This window comes from Esox lucius, chromosome 23 (genome assembly GCF_011004845.1).
Source record: "Esox lucius isolate fEsoLuc1 chromosome 23, fEsoLuc1.pri, whole genome shotgun sequence".
NCBI lineage: Eukaryota > Metazoa > Chordata > Actinopteri > Esociformes > Esocidae > Esox > Esox lucius.
Window position 1 is genome coordinate 12,109,368 of NC_047591.1, and position 26,617 is coordinate 12,135,984.

The following is a 26,617-nucleotide window of genomic DNA, read 5'->3' on the forward strand; positions in this document are numbered from 1 at the left end:
AAATAAATATGCATTGTTGCAGCCAATATATTGGCACCCTTGCACTTAAAAGTTAAGACATTTTTCCAAAGTAAATCACATCCATGAACTACTCTGTGATGTGAAAGAAACAGTTGACATGTGGAACTCCTTAAATTAAAGCAGAATTATACAGAACTAAGCAGATTGTGTTTTCAACCTTTTTACTTGTACTTGAAGATTGTAATTGTTTTTGTACTGCAAGGATGACAATGTTTCTGTCCACAACTGTACAAGGCTGTGATCTATTTATTGGAAACACGCATGGTCCTTTACATAAAAATACATGCACAGCTTTAGGCAAAACTTTATTTTTTTGGGGCAAAACTGAATCAACCCTCAGATCTCAAGGTTTCAAACAATGTAAAGATCTAATCTCTAAGCATTTGTTTGGATGAAGGATGTGCTATATAAAGATTGACTTTCAGGTTAGCATAATTCCTTCACAACACATCAAGGAACTGAAAGTTTAAACATGATTAGTTCTTGGATTAAAATACATAATAATAAGGTTGTGAATTCACATTAGATACTACTGTTAATTGCCTAGAGATCATTGCAATTTATGCTTTGCTCACAACTAGTGGTGTTTTTCCATTATATATTAACCCAAAGTGCAATTAGTATGTTTTCCTTCACAATTTCCTTTCAACAACTTAATGTCTCAATGAAAAATACCAAATTATTCCAGAAGAGTCCTTCAAAACGTTCATATGCCTAAACAATTATTCAAATAGCAATTGTAGTGTAAAATAGTAATCATCAAATGTTGTTACAACATTATGACAGATAAAATATTGAATCACCCATTCAGTGCTAATTTCAAGCCTTACACAGACACCACAGTCAAACTAATTCAAATAAATGTGGCCTCTAATCCAAATGAAATCCAAGGCACTGGAATGTTTGCATGACAGTGAGATGGGGGCAATGTTGGCCTACTCCAGTCTACAGAAAACAATATGCTAAAATAATGTGATGGTTTGTATTTTCAATGGTTGTGATTGTGTTTTACTTTTAAACCATGTCAATAAGGTAACCCCATATCCACGGCCTGTCAAAAGCATCAGTGGAAAGAGCAACACCCATGTAACATTAAATGTTGGTGGCTGATGTTCTCAGCTAGTTGTTGCAGACATTCAGTCCGAGTCCAACACATCCTGAATCATTCACAGAAGCAGGACTTTTCTGTCTGGTGGCACTGTCGTTCTGTCTTTGAAGCACACACTGGCATGTAGTCCTTCTTTGTCCTTAAATCAGCACAGTACAAAGGACTTGAGCGCATTCCCTATAGGCAGTTTCATAGTGAGGAAGAAAGCAGATCAATCACTGAATGAGGATTCGCTGCCATCATTGCTGTCATCATCATTATACTCTGCGTCTTTCTTCCTGCCTGTATCAGGCACAGGTGCATCCGGAGTGCTGCAAACAAGAAAAGGAAAAGTACATCAGTTACTACTACACATGTACAAGGAATATGGGCATAATACAAATTTTAATACACTCACTCAAGGAGGTTGGGATCCAAACCTTCCAGGACCATTTTATTCTTTATCGCCATTACTGGAACACCCTGTGGAGGGAATGTTTTCTTCAGCATTACAAACTTCAATGAACGGAATTCAAATTCAAAAGTTTCAGAGACCCACCACTTGCACCATCTTCAGATATCTCGCGTACTGTGGATCCTTGGCGACAGTCATCAAACCTTCTCCCGATGCCTCCGCTGCATTTCGTCCCTGGGGAGGTTCTGGTGTTTTTGAAGGAGCCTACAAAACGGAGTCAACAAATCAGGACTCCCCGTCACGCACAAATATAGCGTGTCATTAAGTTGATGTAGTTGTGTGCATAAGCCAAATATTTCGTGTGTGTGTGTGTGTGTGTGTGTGTGTGTGTGTGTGTGTGTGTGCGCGTCACCTCAGGAGGTGAGACAGCCACAGCCATGTGAGTCTTGGGCTGACTTGGTACTGCGACTGGACCGTTGGCCTCTGTAGCTGGCCGCGGACTAACACCTTCTACCCTGACGTCCTCCAGGCCCGGGATGGAGGACAGCTATATGGAACAGAACCAGGACGTACTAATATAATCGTGTTGGTGCCCAGAGCAGGAAAGTGAATAACAGTGCAATTATCTCAAAAATAGGAACAACTGTTTGCTGTTTATTTACAGCATGGAAAAATATATTAACGGCTTCCCCAATACGAAATTCCTCATTGATTGTGTAGATGGTGTTTGCGATGTTCACAAGCTAAATTCATTAATAGTAATGTCCACATTATCAGGCGATCTCATGCTGATTTGTGCAGGTACAGGCCATCAAACAAGGGCTTTCTTTCAACATAAAATGTATCACAACATGAACAACTAAGGAATATATACTTTTCCAATTTCCAACCACCTGCCTGGTCTGTCAAGTCTGCTTCAAAATGTTCCTGGAAGACTTGCATCGTTCTGTCTCTAGGTTACCTACCTTTGCTTCCAAAATGCTCAGGGTAGTTTCAATTTGCTGGATCCGAAGTGATATGGAAGCAAGCTTCTCTTCGCAAACCGTTGAAAAACGATTGAGGAACCGGACAGTGTGCACAATGAACTGGTTGAGATAAGCAACGACTCTCCTCTGCTGTATGGCTGGGACCTAAGACCACGTAATTCAGCATAATGGAAAAACGAAGTTAAACTTATTAACAGGGAACATAGTTAAAAGGTATTTTAATACACATATTTAAAAAGGTACATGTCCTTAATTGTAGTCTTTGGCTGAGAGTTGTTCAAATGCATGCCTAACACTGGCAACTATATACAGTATATTGTTAAACATCACTTTCTGGCAGCTGTCAACAACGGTGATGCAATGTATTTCAGTAACAGGCAATCTAGTGAACTTCAATGAAGCAGTGCAATAGCGAAATTACTGTCTGGTATTACTAACTGCAGGCTAACGGAAACATTTTGTAAATGTATTCACAAATATACATTTGTAACAATTCCAAGCTTACAAACCAAGCTGAAACTGTAATGGCTAATTTAGCTTGCGTTCTCCACCAAACAAACTTCAGCAAAGAAAAACACTCACCTTGGTCAGATCTATTCCAGATCCTACAATAGGTAAACCGTCCTCGTCCATGATTGATTCTGTTGGCAACCCTTCGTTAAACTAGCTAGTCCTGTGTTTTACACTTAACATCGGTAAAAGCGAGATAGAATTGGTATTATGCTAGAGATGTTTCATGTGACTTCACTGTGACCTAAATCTGACGTATGTATTCTGGTTTTCCGGGTATATCAGCCAATGAGGTGCTTTATTTTGTTAGTCTGCAGAGAGCATCTAACCTAGGTTAAAGGTGCATACTTCCATCTGCTGGACTGGAGGATGAACTGAAATGTAATGTGTTCCATGCAACACAAGGAGGGAGTACAGTGCAAGCCCAAATCTGCTGCTCCAGGCAGAATAGACTTGGAGCCTAGTAAAAGGCTGCATTCAAGAGGATCAAAACCACATTGGATCATGGGCAAATTGTGAATGACTGATCTATAAATAATAAGTATTTTTTTTATGATTCAAGCTGATTTATAAATCAGTCGCCTGTAGTAGTTCTAATTCACTCAAACAGATGGTTCTTAGTTTTTATTTCTTTGCAAACATTGTAGATTGTTTGGATTGAGAAACTGTTATTATGAAGCTTAGCTTACTTTGTCCTTACTTAGATTTTTGGGCAAAATGTTCTCAATGACAGGTTGGAACACGCCTAATCTCAACACCGCTACTCTTAAGGTAAGAGCCATGGGGTCTATAGTGATCACAGAGAGTCGGGACACTTGTTAAATGTCCCATCCAAATGATGGCACTCTAGACAATACAGTGTCCCGTTCACTGCCCTGTGGCGCTAGGATTTCATTTTTAGATCAGGGGTAAGTGCCCCAACCCTACCACACCATTTTCAGCAGTATTCGGTTTCCCATCATGGGACCGACCGTGAGCGACCCTGTTTAGCTTCAGAGTCGAGCTCGCGATGGGATGCAGGGTGTTATGCTGCTGGCAATTCATTTTTTATTCCTGTTTAGATTTCCTTTTAAGGCAGCAAAATGTGAAGTCTGTGCATGGGGTTTCTAGGTTTAAACAAGTAACTGTATACGCTGATAGGGTTTGCAGATCATAATGGATAAAGTCATCAAAATAATTTGACAACATAATTTTGAGGATGCCTTAGATGCTGTAGTCTTTTGGAAACAACCATCAATGTGAGTGCATGTGTGTGTGTGAGTGTGTGTGTGTGGGTGTGTGTGTGTGGCACTGGGTCCTGTCTGATTAGATAAATTAGAACAAAATGAGAGACAGGAGGAACCCATGAAAAACAAGATGGGACACCAAAAATGCAGTACAACTTGACCTTAATCTGAAGTGAAGAAATGCAATTTAGCCATTCTATTTAGGGACTAAAACTAGAGCCTCTCTCCCTCTATGATCAGAAATTCTAATTCATTTAAACTAGAGATGAAACCCTCCGAACTGATCTTAGAGCAAACCGAAGTCAAGGCCCAACCGTTCCCACCTGATTATAAACAAGTCTGAAAGCCCAGTACATCAGCCAACCCTTCCTAGTTCAAAAGGCAGGACTGAATCTTTGCCCAGTTTTAGATGAAATTGTACAGAAGAAACCAACACAAAAATCAAAGCCGACCTCCTGAGTCAGACCCTATCCAGAGAGTGTTGGGAACAGATCACTTTTTAAACCAGCTCCATATTGATTTATATGAGGCTCTAAATGCTTCAGTGTGTCCTGGATGACTCTACCGTAATTGAGGCCTGGCAGAGTCTCTCCCCTGGACATACCCTGAGCCAGGCAAGTGGGCAGAGGAGCAACGTAACCATTCCCCTCCCCAACTTCCACCAGGGAGTGAGCTTTGAATACCCTTTTACCCCCAAGCCATTAGACCGTGAGGAGTGAACGGTGCTCTCTGAGCTCCCCATATTCAGACCAATAACATATAGTTCACAAAAACACGTTAATCCTGGCGAATGGGAAGAGGTCATTCTGTATGAATGCTTATAGATTAGACATGTTTCTTTCCTTGGATGGGGTCTTTTCAGAGTGGAGCGTAGTAGACCGTTACTGTACACTGTAATGTAAAACTGTAATTTATACTATTGTTTTAGGTATTATCAACCATAACAAAACTTTTAAAAAATTCTGCAGCATATTGTACATTTTAATGCAAGTTGAACAAATGGCTATATTTCAACTGGTACTGTAGTTCCACCCCACCAAAAACAGTACTACAAGCATGGTGGTATGAATCCTAAATGCTGACTGGCTGAGAGCTGGGTTATATGACATTGTATAGCACGGGAATGACATCAAGTGACATAAAACAGCACATACTGTAAACATACTACCTAGAGGCAAATCCGCTTGGTTCAATACCATGTAATTTCAATAATGTTGTATGCAAGTGTTTTACAGTATTACAGAGTATATTTTATTAAGGAGTACTTGCTTTGATACTGTATTCACATTACAGCAGGTGTACTGTACTGAATTATCATAAAATGTTTAGTATAAACCAATGTATTTCTCAGGGGTTTTCTGACTTCATGTGCAGTCAGATCTACAGTACTGACAACTTGTGCTTGTCTGAATTCTACTGGATAATTATATCACCCAGGATTTGTTTCATTTTCAGGCAGAATCATTTGTCTGCTTATATGCACGTTGACATTGATTGGATGGTAGTTTGAGTCTTTGTTATTGTAAATGAAAAGATCTGGCCCTTTTGGTTCAATGACCAATTTACAATGATTGATTTTGCACAAAGACACCGTTATCAATGTCGCCTAATCAATAGAATTGGGATTCTGCAATTAGAGCAATAGTGTTCCCCTTAGTGAGGCCATGTCCAGAGATAGTGACCCACAGGAATCAGAGTCAATGAATAATCTAACGTATGGTAACGAATACCTTTGTTGCTGGCTAGTATTTGTTCTTAAACATTGCTAACATGATTTCTGAATGTCTTCAGACCACACTAGGCTTTTTCTCCTAACTTCCCCTTACGGGAATCCAGCGTGTTCATCAATCAGACACAGACAGTTAAACTATCAGAACAGTATTTAAATTGGGATTTGATCATCAACAGGCGCCATGGAATTTCCTGCCCACTTCACCAAAACATTTGTGACCCCTACATGTTGCTGCAGCAACGGCGAGTATCAAAACAAGCACCCCCTCTCTCGCTCTGGTTCTCCGTGACGCACCTTTATTTCTTCCATATGAACAGACATGGTGTGGCACCGGAATGCTCCTTTGATAACACACGCACGTATATTACCACTGCACCCCTCTGACTAGATTCAATTCTGAAGGGGGAACAAAAATGAATTACCCGCTCTCTTATGCAATAAATACAGTTGTACGTTTTCACAGGAAGATTCAAATCGCTGATCACAGGAGCACAAGACTACTTGCAGAACCTTCTCAAACTAATCAAGATGGAATAGATTACCCAAAGTAGTATCACCGCTATGAAGGAGAGGAATGACATAGGGCTGAGAGCACAGTAAATATGCTCTGTTAGTTCTTTGTGTCCTCATGTGAACTTCTCTGAAAGGCCAGACAAATCCCAAGCCTCAATGAAAGCCCTTCTCCCTCCCCCTAAGATACCACCTGTGCAGAAATCTCCACACCTCTCCATCCTTTGAGCCTTCGTCCTATTCGTCCTATGGTCACAAAGGTGAAAGTTTAACTCTAGCTTTTGACAAAACAGGCACCCTTAAAATGCTTTCTCTTCTCTGTGTATACTCATCTGCATGTTGGACCATTGTCTTTACCTCTGGCCTGACTGACGTGAGCATGTTTGGCAGGTCAGTCCAGACGGAGGACGTTGTCAACACTTCTTCTCCCTCCAGATTCCCTGTGAGTGAAAACAAGCCTTTTCCTGGTCAATGAGTTCACAGGGGCGGGGGAGAGACAGAGCGATCGAGAGAGAAACACACGGAGATAGAGCGAGAGAGAGAAAAAGGAGAGAAGGAGAGGAGAGAGAGTAGGAGCTGGCAGAGATACAACCCTGAGTGCTGCATATTAGAGCAGGCAGGAGAAGGAAAGGCTACTGGATCAGGGGAAGTCAGACAAGAACAGCCCATAATTACAGCCAAAAGCCTGCACGATACTGTTATGATAACAGTAATGTTTGTCATAATTAATGGAAGTGAGACTTACAAACAACTCAAAAGATGGTTTCCAAATTACAGGAGCTTTTAAAAACCCCAGAAAACACTGATTGATTGGGAGGTTTATGTCGTTTTCTTGGAACCAGACATGGTTTACTTTGTACGCCCTGATCCGACAAGGTCAGCTAAAGCAGCTTTATCTTCAATCAGGGGTGCATCATTGTTCACAGTAGGGAGTGAACATGAATGGTACATGCAGCTCCTGTTTTGAGCCAGTCAGCATGCTGGAAAATATGTTCTGAACTGAAGAGAAGGCCACTGAAAGGTTATGACACTGATCTACTGGAGCTGGAGCTAAGCCTGGGGCATCAAGGACCTTTGGAGGCTATAGAATTTGAGAAGGATAGGATGTGTGTGTTGGTCAGTTGTCAGGCATCTTAATATATATAATAAATGTATTACAGTATCTGGGCATGTTAGGTTTACAAATGTGACTGGAGGTGCTCACTGAATTGTTTTAATGTGCTTCTACGCTGTGACCCACTTTGTTGGTGTTACTAGATGTCGCATTTGTCCCTGTCCACTCACGTACCTCTTTGCATATGTCCTTGTCTATGGTAAGCGTTGACCCCAATTGTAACAAGATCTGCAGCGCTGATGGGCCTATATATATTTGAGTTAGTGCTGCACTCCCGTTGCCCCCGTGATGAAACCAGGGAGGGGACCATGGATTGGTTCCGTCCGTGCATATAAGTGTCCAGACGTCCATACATCACCTGTATTACCACATACACCACTGGCTCGATTTTGACGAAAACTGTGTAAATGATGTGTCATGCTGTACAGACCCAGCATTACCAAACTTACACTGATTGGCCTGAAGGTGTCACTACAACAAATGAATGGAAATACACATTTTGCAAGGTCACCGTTAGACCTGAAGTCATATTCAGTACATAGGTCCTTCTCCTCAAAAAGCGCACATTTGCCATGGGGACCAATATAGTCCACCATTATGTATTTTTTGCTGAGTAAATGTATCAAAATCATTTAAGGATGTTAATGTTACCAAAAAAAACCATTTTAGATATGATGCAAACACTATCATGACTTGGTGCTAACATATGCCAAAACGTTCATATTGATCACAGTGACGCTATGATGTGAACTTGTTTTTGGCCCATTTGGCACAAAAGCTCACGGAAATGAATGCCCCTTACCAACCAATATCTCAGACTCCACTGGTCTGGTTTTTGGTGAATGATTACATTTGGGTGAAAGATGAGTCTGGTCATCGATGGGGTATTTACAAAATGACACTGACTAGCCAGATGAGGGCGATGGATCATTTGACGGGGTTGAAATATTTATTTATTTTTAGTGATTGGAACAGTGCAGATCTCTTAACTCTGCTGGTGAAATCAATCCTCTTTAAGCCCTAGAACAATTAGGCAGTGGTCTTTCAAAAAAAGGGAAAAAGAGGATTGTCCTATTTATAAAGCCATACATATTTGCCATGGATAGAGTGCTGTTGTCAACAGATGCTAAGACTCAGGTCAATTCAGTGGGAGAGCAAGGTACAGATTTGCAGATAAGGAAAAAGCCCACATTTGAGCTGTCAAGTGGAAATGCAATGTTTTGTGACCCACATTGAGTAGTCATAATAGTGGCATCTTTCATAGCAAAAATAAGTCATAATTATGTTTCATTTAACAAAATGACATCTACTTCATGCTGAACTGAGGCTTTCACCTGCCAGATGTGTCAGTTTAGATCGGATAAACGGACAATAATTATATTTTCATTTAAAGTTGAGGAAATTGTGTGAATATGTAAAAGGCTATTCATGTAATCCCCGGAATGTATGGGTGTAGACATAAATATACTATAGTTCATGAAAATCTAAAAAAATCATGATGATGAATGAGCCCACTCAGTTAAAAGTTTTAGAACGATATGTATGGACATGAACGTAGTCCCCTGTATTGGGCACCTAAATTACGCACGAACTCTTGGTGGATTATTATTATATTTTCCATCATCTATAGAAGTCCATGAAATTTCAATCCATTAAATGTCAACACCAAACATGCTTTGAGCAGCGCGGGTGGTATGCTTCCTCTTCTATATTGAACTACTAACCAAGTCTTAAAGAGATCAAAATTCAATCCCATTCTAAGAAAAATAGAAATGACGTTATTTGAATATGTGCCCAAAATCCTTAATGAATAACTTAGGACGAGGAGAAGGCAAATGCTGCCCCAGCTGTTTCCTGTTGAACATGTCATGTAGATAAATGTGAGGGATTTTCTCTCTAAATCCGTCTCCTGTTCGCTAAATCTCACTTCTCCAAAACGAGCCTGCGCAATGGAACAAAGTCGGAATATTGAGATGTGACATTGCCTGCATCTCATCCTCTTTCTCGCTGTTTTAATGACTTCAAACAAGTTCATTTTTGCTGGGCTTTGTCGTACGGAGACCAGTGGGGATGTCTAGCGGTCATTTCTTTCAGTGGCGTTTATGTGATGTCTTCAAGGTAACTTTAACTCTTTTCATTTGACACCAGATTGTCACCTTGCTTGTTGGTCATTTTTAGCAAGAAACAACCTGATTTAGCTGCAGTATCAAAGCACAAATGACTAAACACCCAATGTTTGATTATAGATTATGATTTTGGTTCAGGGATTTCAGGAAACAATGTTTTAATTATAGTCCATTTAAATATTTATTTATCAGAACATGTATTTTCTTATTGTGCATGTTTGAGTTTTTTGCACATAGGCCTAGACATTATATGTATATGTTACATTTAGTTGAATTATCATTACAAAAATAAGGTTATTTGTAGGCAAGTATGTGTGCATGAATTAACACACATTTTGATGTTTCAACGCGTTAACAGCGAGAGTTTTGACATGTTTGCGCAGTGCACGCTGACCTGTGCTCTTTCCATGATTATAAACCACTAATTCTGCATATGTTACTCAACTTTCAAAGTAATTTCTGCTGACTGCGCATCTGGATAAAATAATGACATTTAGAAAAACAAACTTAAAAAAAGGGAAGGGCTTTAGGGGTCTGAGAACTATGTGGTAAGGGCTGTGATGTATATTAATATTCTATTTATTATGTCAATTTGGCCGGTTATGCTTCCGCTGCGGGGTTTGGCGCGTGAACCGTTTTCCATCTCACATTTGGATAGGCAAGATCCTTGGCTCTGTAGCTCCTAAACGATAATTTCTGGAGCTGTGACTGAGAAAAAGCAATGGGATCATTGTATTAACTTAAAAATACTTCAACGTAAACCAAACTATTTTGAATCTCATAGATTTTTAAGGATTTACTTGACTGTACAATTGCTCTTTATTAGCAGTATTATTATTATCTTTATTAGCAGTATTATTTCTCCTAGAAGTTTGATTACTGCTGTGAAACATAATGGTGTTATGAGTGCATGAGTAAGGGACTTCATCAGTGACATAGAAATAGACTACAGTCCTGCAACCTAAAAGATGCGGATGTGTATGAGCTTCACACCGGCGGGAACACACCCTCTCCTCAGGAAGCAGCTCATGCTGTGCAGTCACATAACGCTATACACCCTAATTATGCTAATAGTCGCTAAACCCCAAGAGACGTAGATCCGCCCAAGTCATGCAAATCGTGCGTAAGTCATTAACAGTAGTTATTGTATGTAATATATTATAATTGTGTTATTGTTTAGGACATCGCGATTCCATAGACACCTGTTCCTTAACTTAATGAAAATCTATATATGTTGCTATTATAAAGGAATCAAAGCCGAAAACGCGATTAAAAGTCACTTAGGTTAGTGAATGTGCATGAAAGGCAATCACTGCCATGAAGTTATACTGACACTGGTGAAATGGGATATGTGCCTGTTCCTTTCTCCCCACTGAACGCAGTGTGCGATGTGCTGTTTCTCCTGTATCCACACCCTCTCACTGCTGTTGTGCGTCCTAACCCTGACTCCGGCGGCAACAGGGGCGGGGCCCGAGACCCTGTGTGGGGCGGAGCTGGTGGACACGCTGCAGTTTGTGTGCGGCGACAGAGGCTTTTATTTCAGTAAGTGCACCTTTTATTTATTCATAAAGGATTGCTGCTTCTGTTTCTCTAAGCTCTAATGTGCAACCTCATAAATTAAACAGTATCAGAGCTCTCTCCTTTGCCCTTCACTTTCTGATAAGCTTTTCCTCTGTCTTTCCTCTGATTAAAACATTTCATTGACTGTCAGCTAAAACACCTTATATGTTCTCTATCACGGATTGTGATGGTCTTTTGAGTTAATGGAATATGCATTATGACATAATGCCAGGCCCTTGAAGCAGGAGCGAGATTCTGGGGCTCGCTGAGAGGTAAATGAAATGTAGATTGATGTTAAACAGCTATATGTAGGCCTATAATATGCTCATGGCAAACAGCTGCTGGGTCCATGGGGATGGGGCTTTAAGTGGAATTTGGCTGACTATCTGTAAGAAGTAGAAGGAAAAAAATGTGTTGCAGTGAACTTTTTTCCACCAGAAAGCGGGAAAACAAAGGGGGAGGAGGTATGGGGTTGGGACCGGGAGAGGGGTGGGCGAGAAGGGAGAGAAAGAGAGCAATGGGTTGGGGGATGGACTGGGGGAGCTGTGTGTGTTAGTGTTAGTGAGTGTGCTTATGTGTGTGTGTGTGTGTGGGGGGGGGGGGGGGGGGGGGGTTAACACTGCATGTTTGGTTGTTATTGTCTAAGTTAAATTATACTTGTAAATGTTGCTTTGCAGTAAAACACATTTAAAACATTACAAAAGTAGGAAAGCTACCCAAAGAAAACCCTCCACTTAGGATCCAGAATTTACATCTCCTATTTTCCATTGGAGGCACAAAGGCCAGAACAGCAAACGTTATGGCAGTGCTGAGCTGTGTTCTCCCACTCATAAGGCCAGTTTAGCTAGTGAACCTCTGACATGGACTGTGATCATTCCCATAGAGGACTACTTCCCATTACAAAGATGGGCTCAAAAAGGCTTGTTTCATATTAGTATCTTGTTGGTCCCTAGTTGGCATTGGATTAAATCCTGGCACTGCGTTCTCCTGTACCATCTCTCTGCATCACTGACATTGACATGTCAATACTGTTGAGGGATCATACTGCTCATCACAAAGCTCAACTTCATCTAAAGGTGATTTAGATTTGTATTACTTAATTTGCGGTAATTAACTTGGAACCTCTGGCAATACATTTGGATAATTTATAGTACAATACTGAAAAATAATATAATAAAATAAAATCCATAAAGTGTGTAAAATGACACACTTTAACCCTCATACTAGGCACTTACAGTATTCTGAAGTACCCTAAAAAGCCACTAGATGTCCTCTGATAAAATTTCATATTCCTTACCAGTATTATAGTTGTTACCTTGTAAACTTCTAATGTTTCCAGCAATATACCCTCCATTTGCAATTACAGTTGTGACAGAGTTGAGAATGTTTGATTGAGTGATAACTATTTTTCTGTGAACTTGAGGAAATATTTAATATGTGTATATACTTTTGATGAGGTGTGAGAGTGTCTGGGAGATTTGATGATGTGAGACCATGAAAGGGGTTTATGTATTCTAGGAGTGTTTAAGGTATTTTCTGAACTTTTCTATGAATCAGGCTACTTCATATGGTCTACTATGGAACAGATTTTTGAATTGCCAGAACTTGCCAGGCTGCCAAGTCTTGTGTTTGGAATATAACTTTATCTTCAACAGGACTATTCTATGATGATTTATTGATTAACTGAAGGATGGAAATAAACTGAAAAACATACTAGACCTCAGAAAGCGAGATTCAATCTGACCTGTTCAGTGGCTTTAGAAAATAAGTCTTTTGAGTTTTGGATCTGGACTGCAAATCGTCATGTGAATATGCATTGGACTGAGCAATCTTTGACGTGCAAAGTACCCATCTATCAATGCCTCGGTTTCAAGTTGAGAACGTTTCAGATACACTCCATCCTTCCCAGTCAGAAATGTTTGGAATGTAGGTCTTTATCTGCTGTCAGACGAACGGATAACAATGACTCTTTAGGTGAGATACCTGGAGAATCCATTTCGGGCTCTGTCGTGTCTTACACTGGGGAGTGTGACGGCTGAGTGTGGTCAGTGCGTTCCCCTCCAGTCGGCTGCGCCATGTTGAAACTGGCCGTCCTCCGCGGTGGTGATGTGTCCCCTGGGTGTCGCAGTGACACAGGGGTTTCTGCGGGCTGAGATGCCGGGCCAATCCACCTTACCCACCGTGTCACTGCTAAAGTAGCTGCACTTGCATTTCAAGACTTCAGTTTTCATTACCTTGACAGAAATGTGAAATAGTACTCGGTGGAAAAATCTTTTATTGAAACAAAATGTGGTCCAAAGAAGAAAAACTAAATCCACAACCGTAGTCAGTTTTTCCAATTATTAGCCTGACCTAGAAATCCTCTGTTGTCTTTGTAATGCTTTAGCAGGCAAATGTAAGATAATGTATATAACCCCTGTTCCCTGAGGGAGGGAATTAGGTATGACACTATGGGTTTGGCCCAAAACCACCTCATTCACTGCACAACTTCTACAGTACAATCAGGCCTAGAGAAGACAAAGTGAAATGTCGAGCCCACTGGAAGCCCCACCCTCCAGATACTATAATTACAGGCCATTCTTCACATCTCAGATATATAACTGCTCTTTATTTTTGCACAGAAGGCCTAAGGGCTACCAACATGTTTACTTCTTTTCCCTCATTCAGGAAACAGGGATTACAGGCATTTCAGAAGAAGGCCCTAAAAATACAAACTGACCCCAAGCCTCAAGTTCATAAATGACAGGAACCTGCATAACTTCTATCCCCAAGCCATAAGACAATTTAACAAGACTATTAAAAACAATATGTACTGTATATTATCAAATAGCTTTCTAGCTACCTGCATCTTCCTCCCATTTTGCACTAAATATATGCACACACACTAGACACACACGCAAACCCACCCATACATACATGAAATGAAAACACACACTAAAGCCACTCACACACACACACACACACACACACACACAGACACAGACACGTTGCTGCTTCTGTTTATCTACTGCTACCCATGCCTACAGGCATACCTATATGTATGGATATCTAAACAACCCATAGACCCCACACACAGAATTGGCTATTGTCTTCCCTGTAATTACCACATCACTGTAACTTAATAATTTAGTAATTTATATCTTTGTTATTGTTTTTTCTATCACATTGTATATATTCCTTGTTTTGCTATTTTCTATTTGACAGGTTTCAGTTTATTTCAATCTACATTTCTAGGAAAGGCCCTGTCATGTATGCTTTTCACTGTTAGTAGCCCGCCTGATGGAGTTGGTGCGTACACTGCTAGGAAACACCTGTCACTCACAGTCATATGCCCCAGAGATCAGTGCAATGGTCACATTGGAGGTCCCGTTCACGCTGGATTGGAAAAACAGACTAAGACTTGGTCGCACAAGTGGAACCCACTGATTGGCTGGATTTATAATGCGTGTTTAGGATACAGCGCTACGGTTGCTTGTCTATAGCAAGCAAAAGGGGCAGGAAGGATAGATATTACCTCATCTTTAGTGGCAGAAAAGTTACACAGGCTTGCAGAAAAACTGATTACATCGAAACTCATTAGGGCTCAGTGAAGGCGTGTGTATAATCTCTATGGACTCCACATACCAATCAGATGTATTGGCTGGAACGCCAGTGGTCCACCAGCTCATCCAATCCCAGTGGAGAGTCTTTGTCCCTCAACAAAAGGTGCAAGACAGGGTGATGCATAAAGATCTGTGTCAGCTCTGCCCAACATCTCCCAAATCTGTGAGACCACGCAAGGGTCCAGCCTCCCAGCAAACGATAGAGGCGCCCACCTTGGGTAGCAAATCGACACCCAGGTTGGGACAACAAGGAAGTGTGGTTTAGTGAATTAGGTATTTCTAACCCTGTAGTGGCATACTGACCGAAAGGGAATTCCTTGTTGATAGGCGTAAAGTTATTGGATAGACAGACAGATTTACAGGCCATGAATATGTTCTTCAATGGGGGACTTTTGGACATCTGGGTAGCCTCAGTCTACAAATAGGAAACTGAACAATTGGAAAACCATGAGGAAAGTCTTGAGGAACATTCCTTGATAAGTGGGGTACTGTATATTCTCTGAAATACATGAATCAACTGTTCCAGAGAAATCCACTTCATACAGTAGTTATGTACTCTAGATGGAGCTGGATATATGATTCTGAAGAAATTCCTCACACAGTCTGAAAATGTGCACCTATGATGCAGCAACTCTCCAGATGGTGCGTGTATATAGAGAACGGAGGACAATTTTAATACGACACATGGTACAGGAGGATAAATCTAGTTCCTTCTGTGTTATAGAAGGCCTTGGCATGTACCACATCTCTAAGTGGATGATGCTGGAAGTATTATATGTTTCTGCTTGGCAGTGACGCAGAAGAAGCAATGTCAAAGATAAATCTATTCAGAAAGAGGTACTGAAATTCAGCTATCTAGGCAAACTATCCCAAAGCTTCAGGGGGTCAGTATTGTCCTTTCTGTCTCAAAAATGCATCATATCAACTTGGTCTAAATGAGATACTTTTATAATCTAGATTTTTTTTTACTTTTATAATCTAGATTTTTTTTTAAATGATTGCGCTCACCCTCACAGCAGCATGTGCTGTAAAAATAAAAAATAAAATGAGAAACAGAAAGGGAGCAAATTGTTTTGGAGCAGTCATTGATGAGCTGTCCTGTCCTTTCTCTGCCTTGTATGTCTCTGTGTGTGTATGCTCTATTTGAAGCAGCTGGAGTAGGAGAGTGGAGAACGTGTAAACAGCACATCAGCCTCAACACACACTGCTAGGCCTTGTCCCTGAGCAGCAGGAGATTATGGGGGATTACGGGATGATCAGGATGCCCCCCCCCCACACACACCCCTCCCCCCGTTTTACACACTGAACTTGAACACAGGCACTCTGCAAGAAGAAAGAAAGAAAGGCCTTCTGTGTACTTTGTGAGTGCACGTTGTCATTGTTAAAACGTGTCGTTTTTCTGTGAAGGGCTGAAATGAGATGATCCTCCTCGCTGAACAGCTACTCAGTAGAACAAAGACGCTCATATAAAGGAGAGGATTGGGATAATTACAAGTGTATTTAAATATATACATATGTATGCTTGGGAGGTAGTTTCCAGGTCTATAGCAGCTCTTGTAGTCCCCAATGAACCATGAACCTCCTAACATTCTGCAGACAGTGCTGCACTGGTTCCAAGAATCCCCTGTTTATTAACCACGGTGAGGCTGTAAAACCTAGATCCTTGCCTTGCCCACTCTGGAGGAGAATCCAGCCTTACTCCTTTGAGGAATGTGCACTATGCGCTACAGTGTCTCCAGCAAAGCTCCGTCCAAGTAGCATGATGGAGCTGTGAGTGGTCTGCCTCTTTGGCTTTTCTCTCATGGACATTCGAATGCATGGCAAATACAATGTCACGGTAACTTCGGCATTATCACAGGCATAAAAATTGTTTACTAACGGCAATGTGAGCTCACACAAAATGGATAGTTTTTGGGATCGTTTTTTTACTCAAACCCATGCCTTCTCACTGTCGCAGCACAACTGCCAACAGGGAAAATGCAGACATCTTTAATTGTTGTGGAGTCATCTAACCAGGTTGCCTCACTCTTCACCTGAGACATGGTCGATTGACCTGACCAAGATCCCAGTGGGATTAAAATGTCTTGTGTGCATCTTAATAAACCTTATTACACAGATTCTTCTAAGGCATTTACCTGACAAAAAGGTAACTAATGGGAACCTACCTTCAACAGCATGACTGAGTTGGAGACATTTCTTATAGCAAAACACGATGGAGCCTATGTACGCTATATGCCAAATGTTGTGGCATGTAAGGGCTCAATCGAATCTTTTCACCCCAGATAAGGGGGCCCAAAGGCCCCCTTCCCTGCAATAGATGCATGCCACACATAAATAAATAAAAAACTCTTAATCTGTAATGGACGGCGTCTGTCTACAACACAATACCACAAACAAAAGACATATAGTCTTCAACTAATCTGCCTTGCCTTGAATGGCTGTGACCAAATGCTAAAACAATAGCCTGTACCAATATCACAGATCCATCCTCTCAAAAGGCCTCTGTTGTCAACACATCATGCGCCAGTCCCGGTGGCCACAACACATGGCAGGTTTGGGTCTGTGTTTGTTTACCACAACAGAACGGAGGATAACAACTCTTTGTTTAAACAGGATTACAGACGGTGACACTTAAAACCCTCCAATTACTGATGCTTTCGGGTTTTTAAAACCTGATGCCAGCTGATGTTTCTCTCGTCTCCAGCTGTTTGATCAGCGGGGCTAAGGGTTATTCTCAGAATAATGGTGGATGTTAATTTGGAGGGCTTTATTTAGAGGGATTGAAAAACAAGGACAGAAAGCTACGCGCAGCACAGTTGATTCCTGGCTCGCCACACAAACCTGCCTGATTGCATAACTACAAGCTCTGCCTCGCAGAGACGTGTCCCTCATCATGAAAATTCCTCGTCACACGTCAGTATAAATGATTAAGTGGGAATTAATCGGGGTCCATTCTGGCTTAATTACAACAGGCTTTAAATAAGACATTGTTTCTTATGGGTCCCTTTCAGTGCAGTGGGGTCAACGGGTATGGCGGAGAATCTGTGAACTCGCTTTCCTTGTCATTGTGGTGAGGCAATAACATGTCTTGATGAGCCATAGCCTACAATGTGCTAGGAAAAAAAAATAAATCAGTTTGACCTTGTTTGACCTGGACCTGGTTTAAGCCTATCACACAAGGCATGTCTGCGGCCAGTGAAAACCGTAGACCTTGGGGTGAAGATTTGCTATTTGTGGACTGCTGAAATGTCCTCCACCTGACTCTGAGCACCTTGCTTGCTGAATCGACGATCTTGCTGTACACCGCGAAATCGTCAGTCCTTTTGGCCGGCTTACATTCCTCTCACCTTCAGCTATACATGATCGCTCACACACCGTATCTCATTATCTCACCCGAGAACCGTGTTTCCTCTCCCTCACAAAGTGCAGCTCCCTCCACGCTGTACCCAGGGCCGTCGCTGAGGTCTCAGAAGAGATGCATCTGTTTCTGAATTGGAACCCCTCTCTCCAAAACAACATGGGATCGGATAAGGCAGGCAGAGAGCAGAAGTTAATGCACTTTGTCAGCACTGGCAGGCTCCTGAGCCAAGAGCTATTAACTCTGAAAGGGAAAGGCATTTCCTCCTTGTAAATGCCATATTAAATTATTATTATTTCATTTGGTAACAGGGAAAAGCATATCAGGGCTATATTGCCCGAGGCGATTAGGGAATTGTATATGAAAGAAAGTGGGTTTGGAGAGAGAGTCAAAAGCTGTTGACATTTAGGTGTCAAAGCAACTTCTACTTCCACCTCCATTCCGCACATCACTGTAGAAGGTGTTTGTTTTTCAGGGAATTGCGCGGATTCATGCTGAGGTGGATCCGACGTCCAAGATAACCTTCCTAGATTTGTATGGGAACTAAGTCATGAGGATTTTGGTTTTATTCAATAAACTGTGTTCTCAAGAGTTATTGGCCCCATTGATAAAGATTAGCAAAAAAGTATATAAAAATGGTATTGTTCTTGGCTTGATATTACTCTCAAAATATGACAGAATGCTAGTATTCAGCTGAAGCAAAATTGTTTAACGAATTGACGAATCCTTAAAGCTCCATTCTGTAACTTACAAGTGTTTTTTTAAACTCCTATCTTGGGCTAGATTATGTGCAAAATCTATGAAGAGTACCGCTGTTATAGCTACCTCAGTCATCCATGAAATTTCGAGTTTGAAAGTCCCTGGTTTTGATGAAATGGGCACATACTGGCATATTTGGGCAACCCGTTTGGGCAGAACTTTTATAACCAGTGGTCAAATATCCTGAAATGTATCTTCAATCTAAAACATTTACCAATATTTATCATATACCCTTATCTGCTCTGCTCATGGCTCTGTGAGTGCTAGTGGTGAAGAGCTGTTCAGTTGCTAGGTAATGTGAATGAAGAGACAAACCCAGTCACCAGAGGGCGTGGCTTAAGGTATGAGCCTGCTGCTCTGCCGGCTGATTGGGCCAAGATGGGTTGAGGTTTGGCCTTGCTGGCAGCATAGCTGAGTGTAATATGAATTGTAAAAAAAAAAAACTCTGAACGGGATATTGTCAAAATTAGGATGACTGTGGTGAAACGGTGGCTAAAATTGCCTCAGTGGCACTCACAGTGCAATGCGATACCCTGTACATTTTACACTTAAGAAATCTATGTAATGACTCTGTCCATATATCAGAATTATCAGGTTCACAACCTGGCCATTAGCACTAATCTGTTATAGGGTCCATTTTCTGGGGCCCGGCCAAAAGTTGCTACAGCTTTTTCAGATCACATCAGTAGAATATAGGACCTTGGAGAAAATCTGCACAAAAACTGGACGTTCATCTTACATAGATATCACACTCACAGAAACATACCCATGCCCTCTACCCTTACGCCTAACTTGAACTACAAATTCTAAGACGACATACATGTACACAAACATTCATAAGGACCAAGCGGTCTTCAGTTATTTATTTTATTCACTTATGTGAAGAAACCAGAACACCGATCTGATGCTGCGCTGTAAAAAAAACAAACACATTTGTCTTCTATCCTCCCTCTCTCTCCAGGTAAACCAACAGGCTACGGCCCCAGTTCACGGCGGTCACATAACCGCGGTATTGTGGACGAGTGCTGCTTCCAGAGCTGTGAGCTGCGGCGGCTCGAGATGTACTGTGCGCCAGTCAAGTCTGGCAAGGCAGCTCGCTCTGTGCGCGCACAGCGCCACACCGACATGCCAAGAACACCCAAGGTTAGTACTGCTGCCCAAAGAGTGGACAGAGGCACAGAGCGTAGGACAGCACCAGACAAGACAAAAAACAAGGTGAGTAAGCACCTAACAGATCTACATGACTAGAGGTTACACAGAGGACAGAATGGACATACACACTGGCATTTGTAGTGGGTGTTTTCATATACTTGATTGCTTCATCTCAAAGTTTTTTGTTTCAGTGTGTGTCACATTTAAGATGCTATGGCTAAGGAGAGGTTTTAGAACACAATTAAAACATGTTTACCCCTTGATTAGGGACTCTACATCCCATCGTATCCAATAAGATATCACATTGGAAAGCACATCTGTCACAAATCTGAACACTTGTATTATTTTTCTCACAGAAAACTGTATCTGGACATAGTCACTCATCTTGCAAGGTAAGCTATGTTCGTCCTATACTACTGCAGTGGGACTTTTGTACTAAGACTAGAATATAGTAGGCAACTCTTTGTTCAGTTATAAGTGATGCATTCTTGTTATCACTACTTTTAGCTATTTTACCTTAATTTATTGCATGGTAAGTAGATACTCAATCAATGATTCCTTGGCTAAATTCAAACAGCATACAAGTCAGCATATTCAGAGTTGTATATTTCCAGTCATATATTTTATATATAACTTATTTTTAAGCGGCAAGGAAACATTATTACATAATTTAATCAGCCCCAACACAAGCAGTCACCCTTAGTTTTCTAAGCCTCCTTGTGCATCTGTAGAAACCCTAATCCTAAACCGGAAATTGTAATCCACTGTTCAGTTTAAAATGTTATTTATGTCATTTATGACACCCTTGTCCGGAGTGACTTACAGTAGTAGTACAGGAGTAAGAACATACTTTTTTGTTCTGGCTCCCCTTCGGGAATTGAACCCAGAAACATGGAGGTGGATCCTTGTAACTTCTATTGTAATGTGAGCATGTCAATGTTTTTGCTGCCAAACGTACCAAAAACAAACTCCAACAATTGGTTTAATATTACGTTATATCATGTGGCCATTCAAAATGAATCTGCTCACCCGCCCCCTTGATGAAATTATTTAGCTAATGGTGGCTAAAGTTAGCTTAAGTTTGTGATGGCTGTTCAAAGAAAAATGAACCTTGGATTACAGTTTCTCTTTGCCCTCAGGGCGAGGAACCATCTAACAACAAGGTAAAAAAGTAATATCCTCTCTAAAACATGGACTTGGTGATTTTACAGCTCTCCTCTCAAAAAAGAAAGCCATTAGCGAAGGGACAGAGGACTAAGTGGTTTTTGTGGTAGACCCACAGGCACTTTCACTCCCCAGACAGATTCTACTTTCATATTGTACATCTTGTGCTGAAACCCTCATCCTCAGGTTGCAAGGGATTGATGGCATTGAAGGTCCAGAGGATAGCAGCATGCAGGGCCAGCTGCAGGCATAAGTGACAAAAATGGTCACTAGGGGGCCCCAATCCCCCAAACCTTATCTATCAATAACATATTCATATGCCATATGTCATGGCAAAATAGTAGAGCTGTTGGAAACTAGCTGTAAAACTGTTGACCTATTCAATTGTATGTTGTACTTTAAATGTCATTTTTTTCAGTCTGTCAATAGGGACACTAAATGTGGTATGTCTTCAGGTAGAGGCCCCCCAATAGGGCCCCTAAAAAGCTAGAGTCAGCCCTGACGCATGCATAAAATCATATTAATTTACTTTATGTGTGGAGAGACAGTGGATTTAATGTCAGTGCTGCTTTAGTGGCTTATGATTTAAGTATGAACTATGAATCTGTCAGCTCTGGTAAGGAGAATGTAGTGCTTGAGCTTCTCACAATAGCAAAAGGTCAAATTTAAAAGTACTTATGCAATCAGCACATTTAGATTGTATACAGCTGTAGTGTTCTAGGCAAAAAACACAGGGTTCTGACCCACTTATCTGTTTCTCATCCCAAAAATACATTCCTCTCCACTTTTTATAGGAGGTACATCCGAGGAACTCAAGTCGAGGAAATACAGGAGGCAGAAACTACCGAATGTAGAAGATGGAAGCAAATGGAGAAGCAAACAGTGGAGACTTAGAACAAAAGGGTGTGGCCTTATCTGGTGCCCCTGTGGAATGGTTCACTGTAAAACAAAAAAAGGTAGACAATGGTCAGGCTAATGGTAAGCTCTTTGTGTAATGAAAAACTGAGAATTGTCCTGGGGATACAAGAGAGGTATTATGATTATTTTATACATTGCACCATTCCATATTGGCAGGAATTTGATTCTTTGTCAATCAATGTATCAGACTAGTTTAGCTGCTGACACATCAAAGAGCTTCTTCTTCTTGTACCTCCATGTGTGAGCTGAGATGTAGTGCCCCTGGTGGCCTCTAATAGGCTCTGTGCTGAGTACAGACAATAGGAGGAGAGCCAGAAGACAGCTGTATTACTTGGCTGTGTATGGGAGCCAGTGGTCCTTCCTCTTTACCCGAACTCTGAAAGGTTTAACTTTACACTGAGAGGTCGAGCTGTGTGAGGTAGTAGGGTTATTCAATAAGTAATCCACCCCATTCTTATCTAACAACCACAGCATTGATAATCTCTTCAAATTTTAAGACAACATTATTTCTGGCCAATAATGGATTTCACACTTGTCAAGGGCAATGCATTTACTATCGTCTAATTTAACTGTCAATAAGCAAAAAAAACATGCAACTGTATTAAAGAAACCTAGTGTTAAAGGAAAATAATATGAACACAGACCCATCCTAATGAATCTTCTTATACTCCATTCCAGTGAAACTGACAGTAGAGGTATATATAGTGTCCTGTAAACAGAAATATGACTCGTTCTGAGGAGTTCTGGTACTACATTTTTTATTTAAATTTTACACTAAAGATTTGCAGGAAATTCCCTGTGTCTAATATATGGTCTTATAAAAGAAATGCAGAGGAGAGGTCAGAGTGGGTCTAACAATAGTCACCTACAGGAAGATGATAAATGATTGATTTTTGTATTTTGTTAGCTTAGGGAGAGACCTTTGCTTCTTCTGTACAAACATGGACTGCATGGATGTTCAATTTAAAAAGTGAAAAATGTACAGCATCCAAACACACTCAACACATCTAAACAGTGCATTTCACTCAAGTAGATTAAATGTAGCTCAGACGTACATACACTTACATACACACACATACACACACATACACACACATATACACACATGCACATGTCCGTTTTTTTCTCTAAGCCACTCAGAGCTCTTGTGAGCAAGGTTCACAGACACACAAACACACACACACACACATAAACACATACTCGTTCCACCAAACCCTTTTCAGAGAATTCCTGTATTTGCGTCAGGATGTCCGTCATGGCTGTTTACACAAGCCTACATGTGGATGGCCAACAGCTATAATGTAGTATTTTAGTCACCTGACAACCCATCACACACTTGACACCGTCTCCTCTGTGTATAATCAATCAATATTCCCATTTATGTTATCCTATGCATTCTTTTACTATCATTGTACATGATGGTATCTTATAGCAAAACCGTATTAAGAAAATCCTATCCACTGTATAATGGTGCTATTTTGTAGTTTGTTACTTGCAAGGGTGGGCTAAAACAGCGGGCTAAAACAGTGGGCTAAAACAGGAAGAGAGAGATGGCAAAGCTTAATGTTGGAGGTCTTCCCTTTTGCACAGCCTTGTGGCCACCATTTTATTAATAGTGTTTTTATTTGTAAGCTATTTCAGTAAGGTAGTGTAAGCGAGCAAATGTATCTGTGTGAAATCTGTGAATGCATGGAAAAACTTATCATGTTGTGGTCCCAAGAAGGCAGAACGCTATTTTTTCTACTGTTTTTAAATTATTGTTATTACTCAATATAGATCCCTATGCCAAATAACTTGACAAAAAGAACTGTGAACTCTGTGATCCTCCAATAATATAAATATGCAATGTACTTTTGTTCGCCCTAAATAAACCTATAAATCTATGTACATGCACCACATTGATGATCAGAAAGCCAAGGCATTAACTTTCGCAAATATGTATGAATTAAAGTTTATTGATTTGTTTTGCAAAAAAATAAAAAAACTCAGCTCCCCACACAGTAAGAAAAATGGTATTCCAGTTATTAGGAGAAAAATGGTATTCCAGTTATTAGGAGAAAAATGGTATTCCAGTTATTATCATTACCCTCGCTTGAGGGACTGCAGACGGAATGAGCTGTTGGCTAAATCTGGTACAACGCAGCATTTCTCAAGTGTGCTGAGTCTGTTTTGTTGTACATTGTCCTTGTTCAAATAAACATATTACTGTTATTATTATTATTACAATTTTGAGTTGCTAATGCATTTGGTCATCAATAAAATGGGATGGAACTATTAAAAGTATTGACAGTGAAAGAATTTAATTGACACGCTTGCCCTCAAGAATGGCTCATGTGGAACTAATGTCGTTACATCAATCAGCAAGCAACGGGTGCAATTATCATGACACACAATATGCAGCAGCTTATGTGTACCATTTCTCGTTAAGAATCCATCTGGTGTTACATACACATTACATACAAGTTACAACCACATAGGTGTGGATAACAGTGTGGGTGAAGTGAAAGCCAGTATGAGCTCTTCGGTCACGTCACATTTGACCCTTCATAAAATGAATGTGGTTCTAGACAAGGTAGTTGAACCTGTGGTAAGAAAACGATTGTCCTTCACTGTAAATTCAATAAACTGATACAAAAGGTCATAGCTTGATGAAAACAACTCCATTAAGCTTGCATTGTCAGCTTTGTATTTAAGAAAATTAAGTTAAGCTGACAACTGTTCATACTAAGCTATCAAATGTTCAGTCTGCATCCATCTGGATCTGCTGCTCAGCTATGTTATTGCTGCTGGAGAGGTGCTAGTGTAAGTCCCATTCATTCCCTGAGGCATGTGCTGCTCAGACTGACAGGTTCAGATAGTTTTCATTAAAACAATAAGTTAGAATTTACATGTTGGACATTGTCGGACTGTCAATATGCAGGAATAAAGGATAAAATTGGTGGCCTCTTGAGAGGCAACAAGAGAATAAAGAGGATGATAGAATTTTGACAGATTTTTTGTCACATTCTTTGTCACAATTAGCACATTTTGAATTTCATATTGAAACCTGTCTATTATCTAGTACCAGAAATAGGAATACATTTTAATTGATTATCAAGGGATTGTTAAGCCCAACATCTAAGAATCTGTTTAATCACAGCGCTGTTGTTTCTGGTGCTCGATTGCCTTCTGTATACAATTTTTAAATACTGACAGATTGTTCACCATTCCTGCTGAATAAACCACTTGTCAACATTATGACAATGTCTGGGTCCTTATTTTATGTCCATGTGACCTCTGCAGTCACATTTTAGAAACCTTTGACCATGTAGTGCAAATTATTACAATGTCCCTCTTACTCAATGTGAAGGAAAACCAACCACTGAATGGCAGGAGTGAATGTTATCCAGGGAGGCTTTCTAATGCATATCTCTAATACATACCATACACTTATCCCTGTTATGTTATTATAGCATAGTAAACCAGGAGCACTCTTTTTCATTATAATGATGAATAAAGACAAACAAATATAAAACTATATAAAGTTTGTGCAACTAGCACCTTGCTGCAACCATTCTGTAGTTAAAAACATAAACAAATGTTAATTTCTTTTGGCTCTATTCCTGCACTTGGGATTTTAAATGATACAATGACTATGCAGTTCAAGTGCAGATTGTCATCTACCATTTTTGAGTTCTCTGTTCTCTGACAGCACAAGGACTAAAAAAGTGTCCATGCATGTCAATCTCGTCCCGTCCTAGCACGCCAGTTGTGCCGTGAGATCCAGTGCCCCCTCTCCCTCGTTTGGAGCACTGACACCAATTCATTTTTTTTCCATTTCTAACAACTGAAATCCCAATTTTCTTTCTTTGATAGTGACACACTTTTGCATTTTAACAAAGACCACGTTTGTTGCTACAGCATGTGCAAATACTATAAACGTCAATGATATCCATCGGCTGTGTATCAACACATGATTCAGATTGAAGATCTATTCACCATCAGTCTGAAACTAAACACATGCTGGATGACAAAGTGATACTTCCTAAAAGCTGGCATTTTCCGCCAAGACAAACATAGTAAGGGTGTATGAGGGGAGAGCTGCGTGTTCAGCTTTTTAAAAGGATGGACAGCTCTGCAGTGACAGGACAAAGCTTTCATTCAGTGTCATCACTTTTTAATGAATATATAGAGGAACAATCAAGTCATTTTCTCAGATAAATTGGCCTTCTGGCTTCCTTTCAGCAGACGTTACAGTTTCAAGTCTGGAGCCAGGGGTTGGCAAGTGTCTAGCCTCACGATCCTGGATGGTATTTCATCCAAGCTTCTTGATGACTAATACAAGATCAATTATTGGCCCAAATAGACACATTTTGCAAGCTAGCAGAATTTCGAGTT

At 40.6% G+C, this 26,617-nt stretch overlaps 2 protein-coding genes across 4 annotated transcripts; one reads left to right on the plus strand and one right to left on the minus strand.

The window, feature by feature from the left end:
* Positions 1-309: 309 nt before the first annotated feature.
* washc3 (WASH complex subunit 3) lies at positions 310-3,291 on the minus strand. Its single transcript, XM_010903846.4, has 6 exons — positions 3,092-3,291; positions 2,489-2,653; positions 1,936-2,070; positions 1,668-1,787; positions 1,527-1,591; positions 310-1,440 (listed from the first exon to the last, which is right to left on the minus strand). The coding sequence occupies exons 1-6, from the start codon at positions 3,140-3,142 to the stop codon at positions 1,341-1,343; spliced, it is 636 nt and encodes a 211-aa protein (XP_010902148.1). The 5' UTR covers positions 3,143-3,291; the 3' UTR covers positions 310-1,340.
* A 6,170-nt stretch (positions 3,292-9,461) lies between these two features.
* Positions 9,462-25,457, plus strand: igf1 (insulin-like growth factor 1). Of its 3 annotated transcripts, none has more exons than XM_010903849.4 (6): positions 9,462-9,719; positions 11,110-11,269; positions 19,968-20,149; positions 20,515-20,550; positions 21,298-21,321; positions 22,117-25,457. In XM_010903849.4, exons 1-6 carry the CDS (start codon positions 9,672-9,674, stop codon positions 22,174-22,176), a joined length of 510 nt encoding a protein of 169 aa, XP_010902151.1. In that variant the 5' UTR covers positions 9,462-9,671; the 3' UTR covers positions 22,177-25,457. The 3 variants fall into 3 exon arrangements, with proteins under 3 accessions (XP_010902151.1, XP_010902149.1, XP_010902150.1); XM_010903847.4 differs by having other exon boundaries at positions 9,463-9,719; positions 19,968-20,221; XM_010903848.4 differs by lacking the exon at positions 21,298-21,321 and having other exon boundaries at positions 9,465-9,719; positions 19,968-20,221.
* The last annotated feature ends 1,160 nt before the right edge of the window (positions 25,458-26,617 follow it).

Coding starts and splice junctions, on each gene's coding strand:
- igf1 (XM_010903847.4), top strand. CDS start 9,672: ATGTCTAGCGGTCATTTCTTTCAGTGGCGTTTATGTGATGTCTTCAAG. Junction 11,270..19,967: donor CGACAGAGGCTTTTATTTCA/GTAAGTGCACCT, acceptor CTCTCTCTCCAG/GTAAACCAACAGGCTACGGC. Junction 20,222..20,514: donor CAGACAAGACAAAAAACAAG/GTGAGTAAGCAC, acceptor TTTTTCTCACAG/AAAACTGTATCTGGACATAG.
- washc3 (XM_010903846.4), bottom strand. CDS start 3,142: ATGGACGAGGACGGTTTACCTATTGTAGGATCTGGAATAGATCTGACC. Junction 2,654..3,091: donor CTGGAATAGATCTGACCAAG/GTGAGTGTTTTT, acceptor ACGTGGTCTTAG/GTCCCAGCCATACAGCAGAG. Junction 2,071..2,488: donor TGAGCATTTTGGAAGCAAAG/GTAGGTAACCTA, acceptor TGTTCCATATAG/CTGTCCTCCATCCCGGGCCT.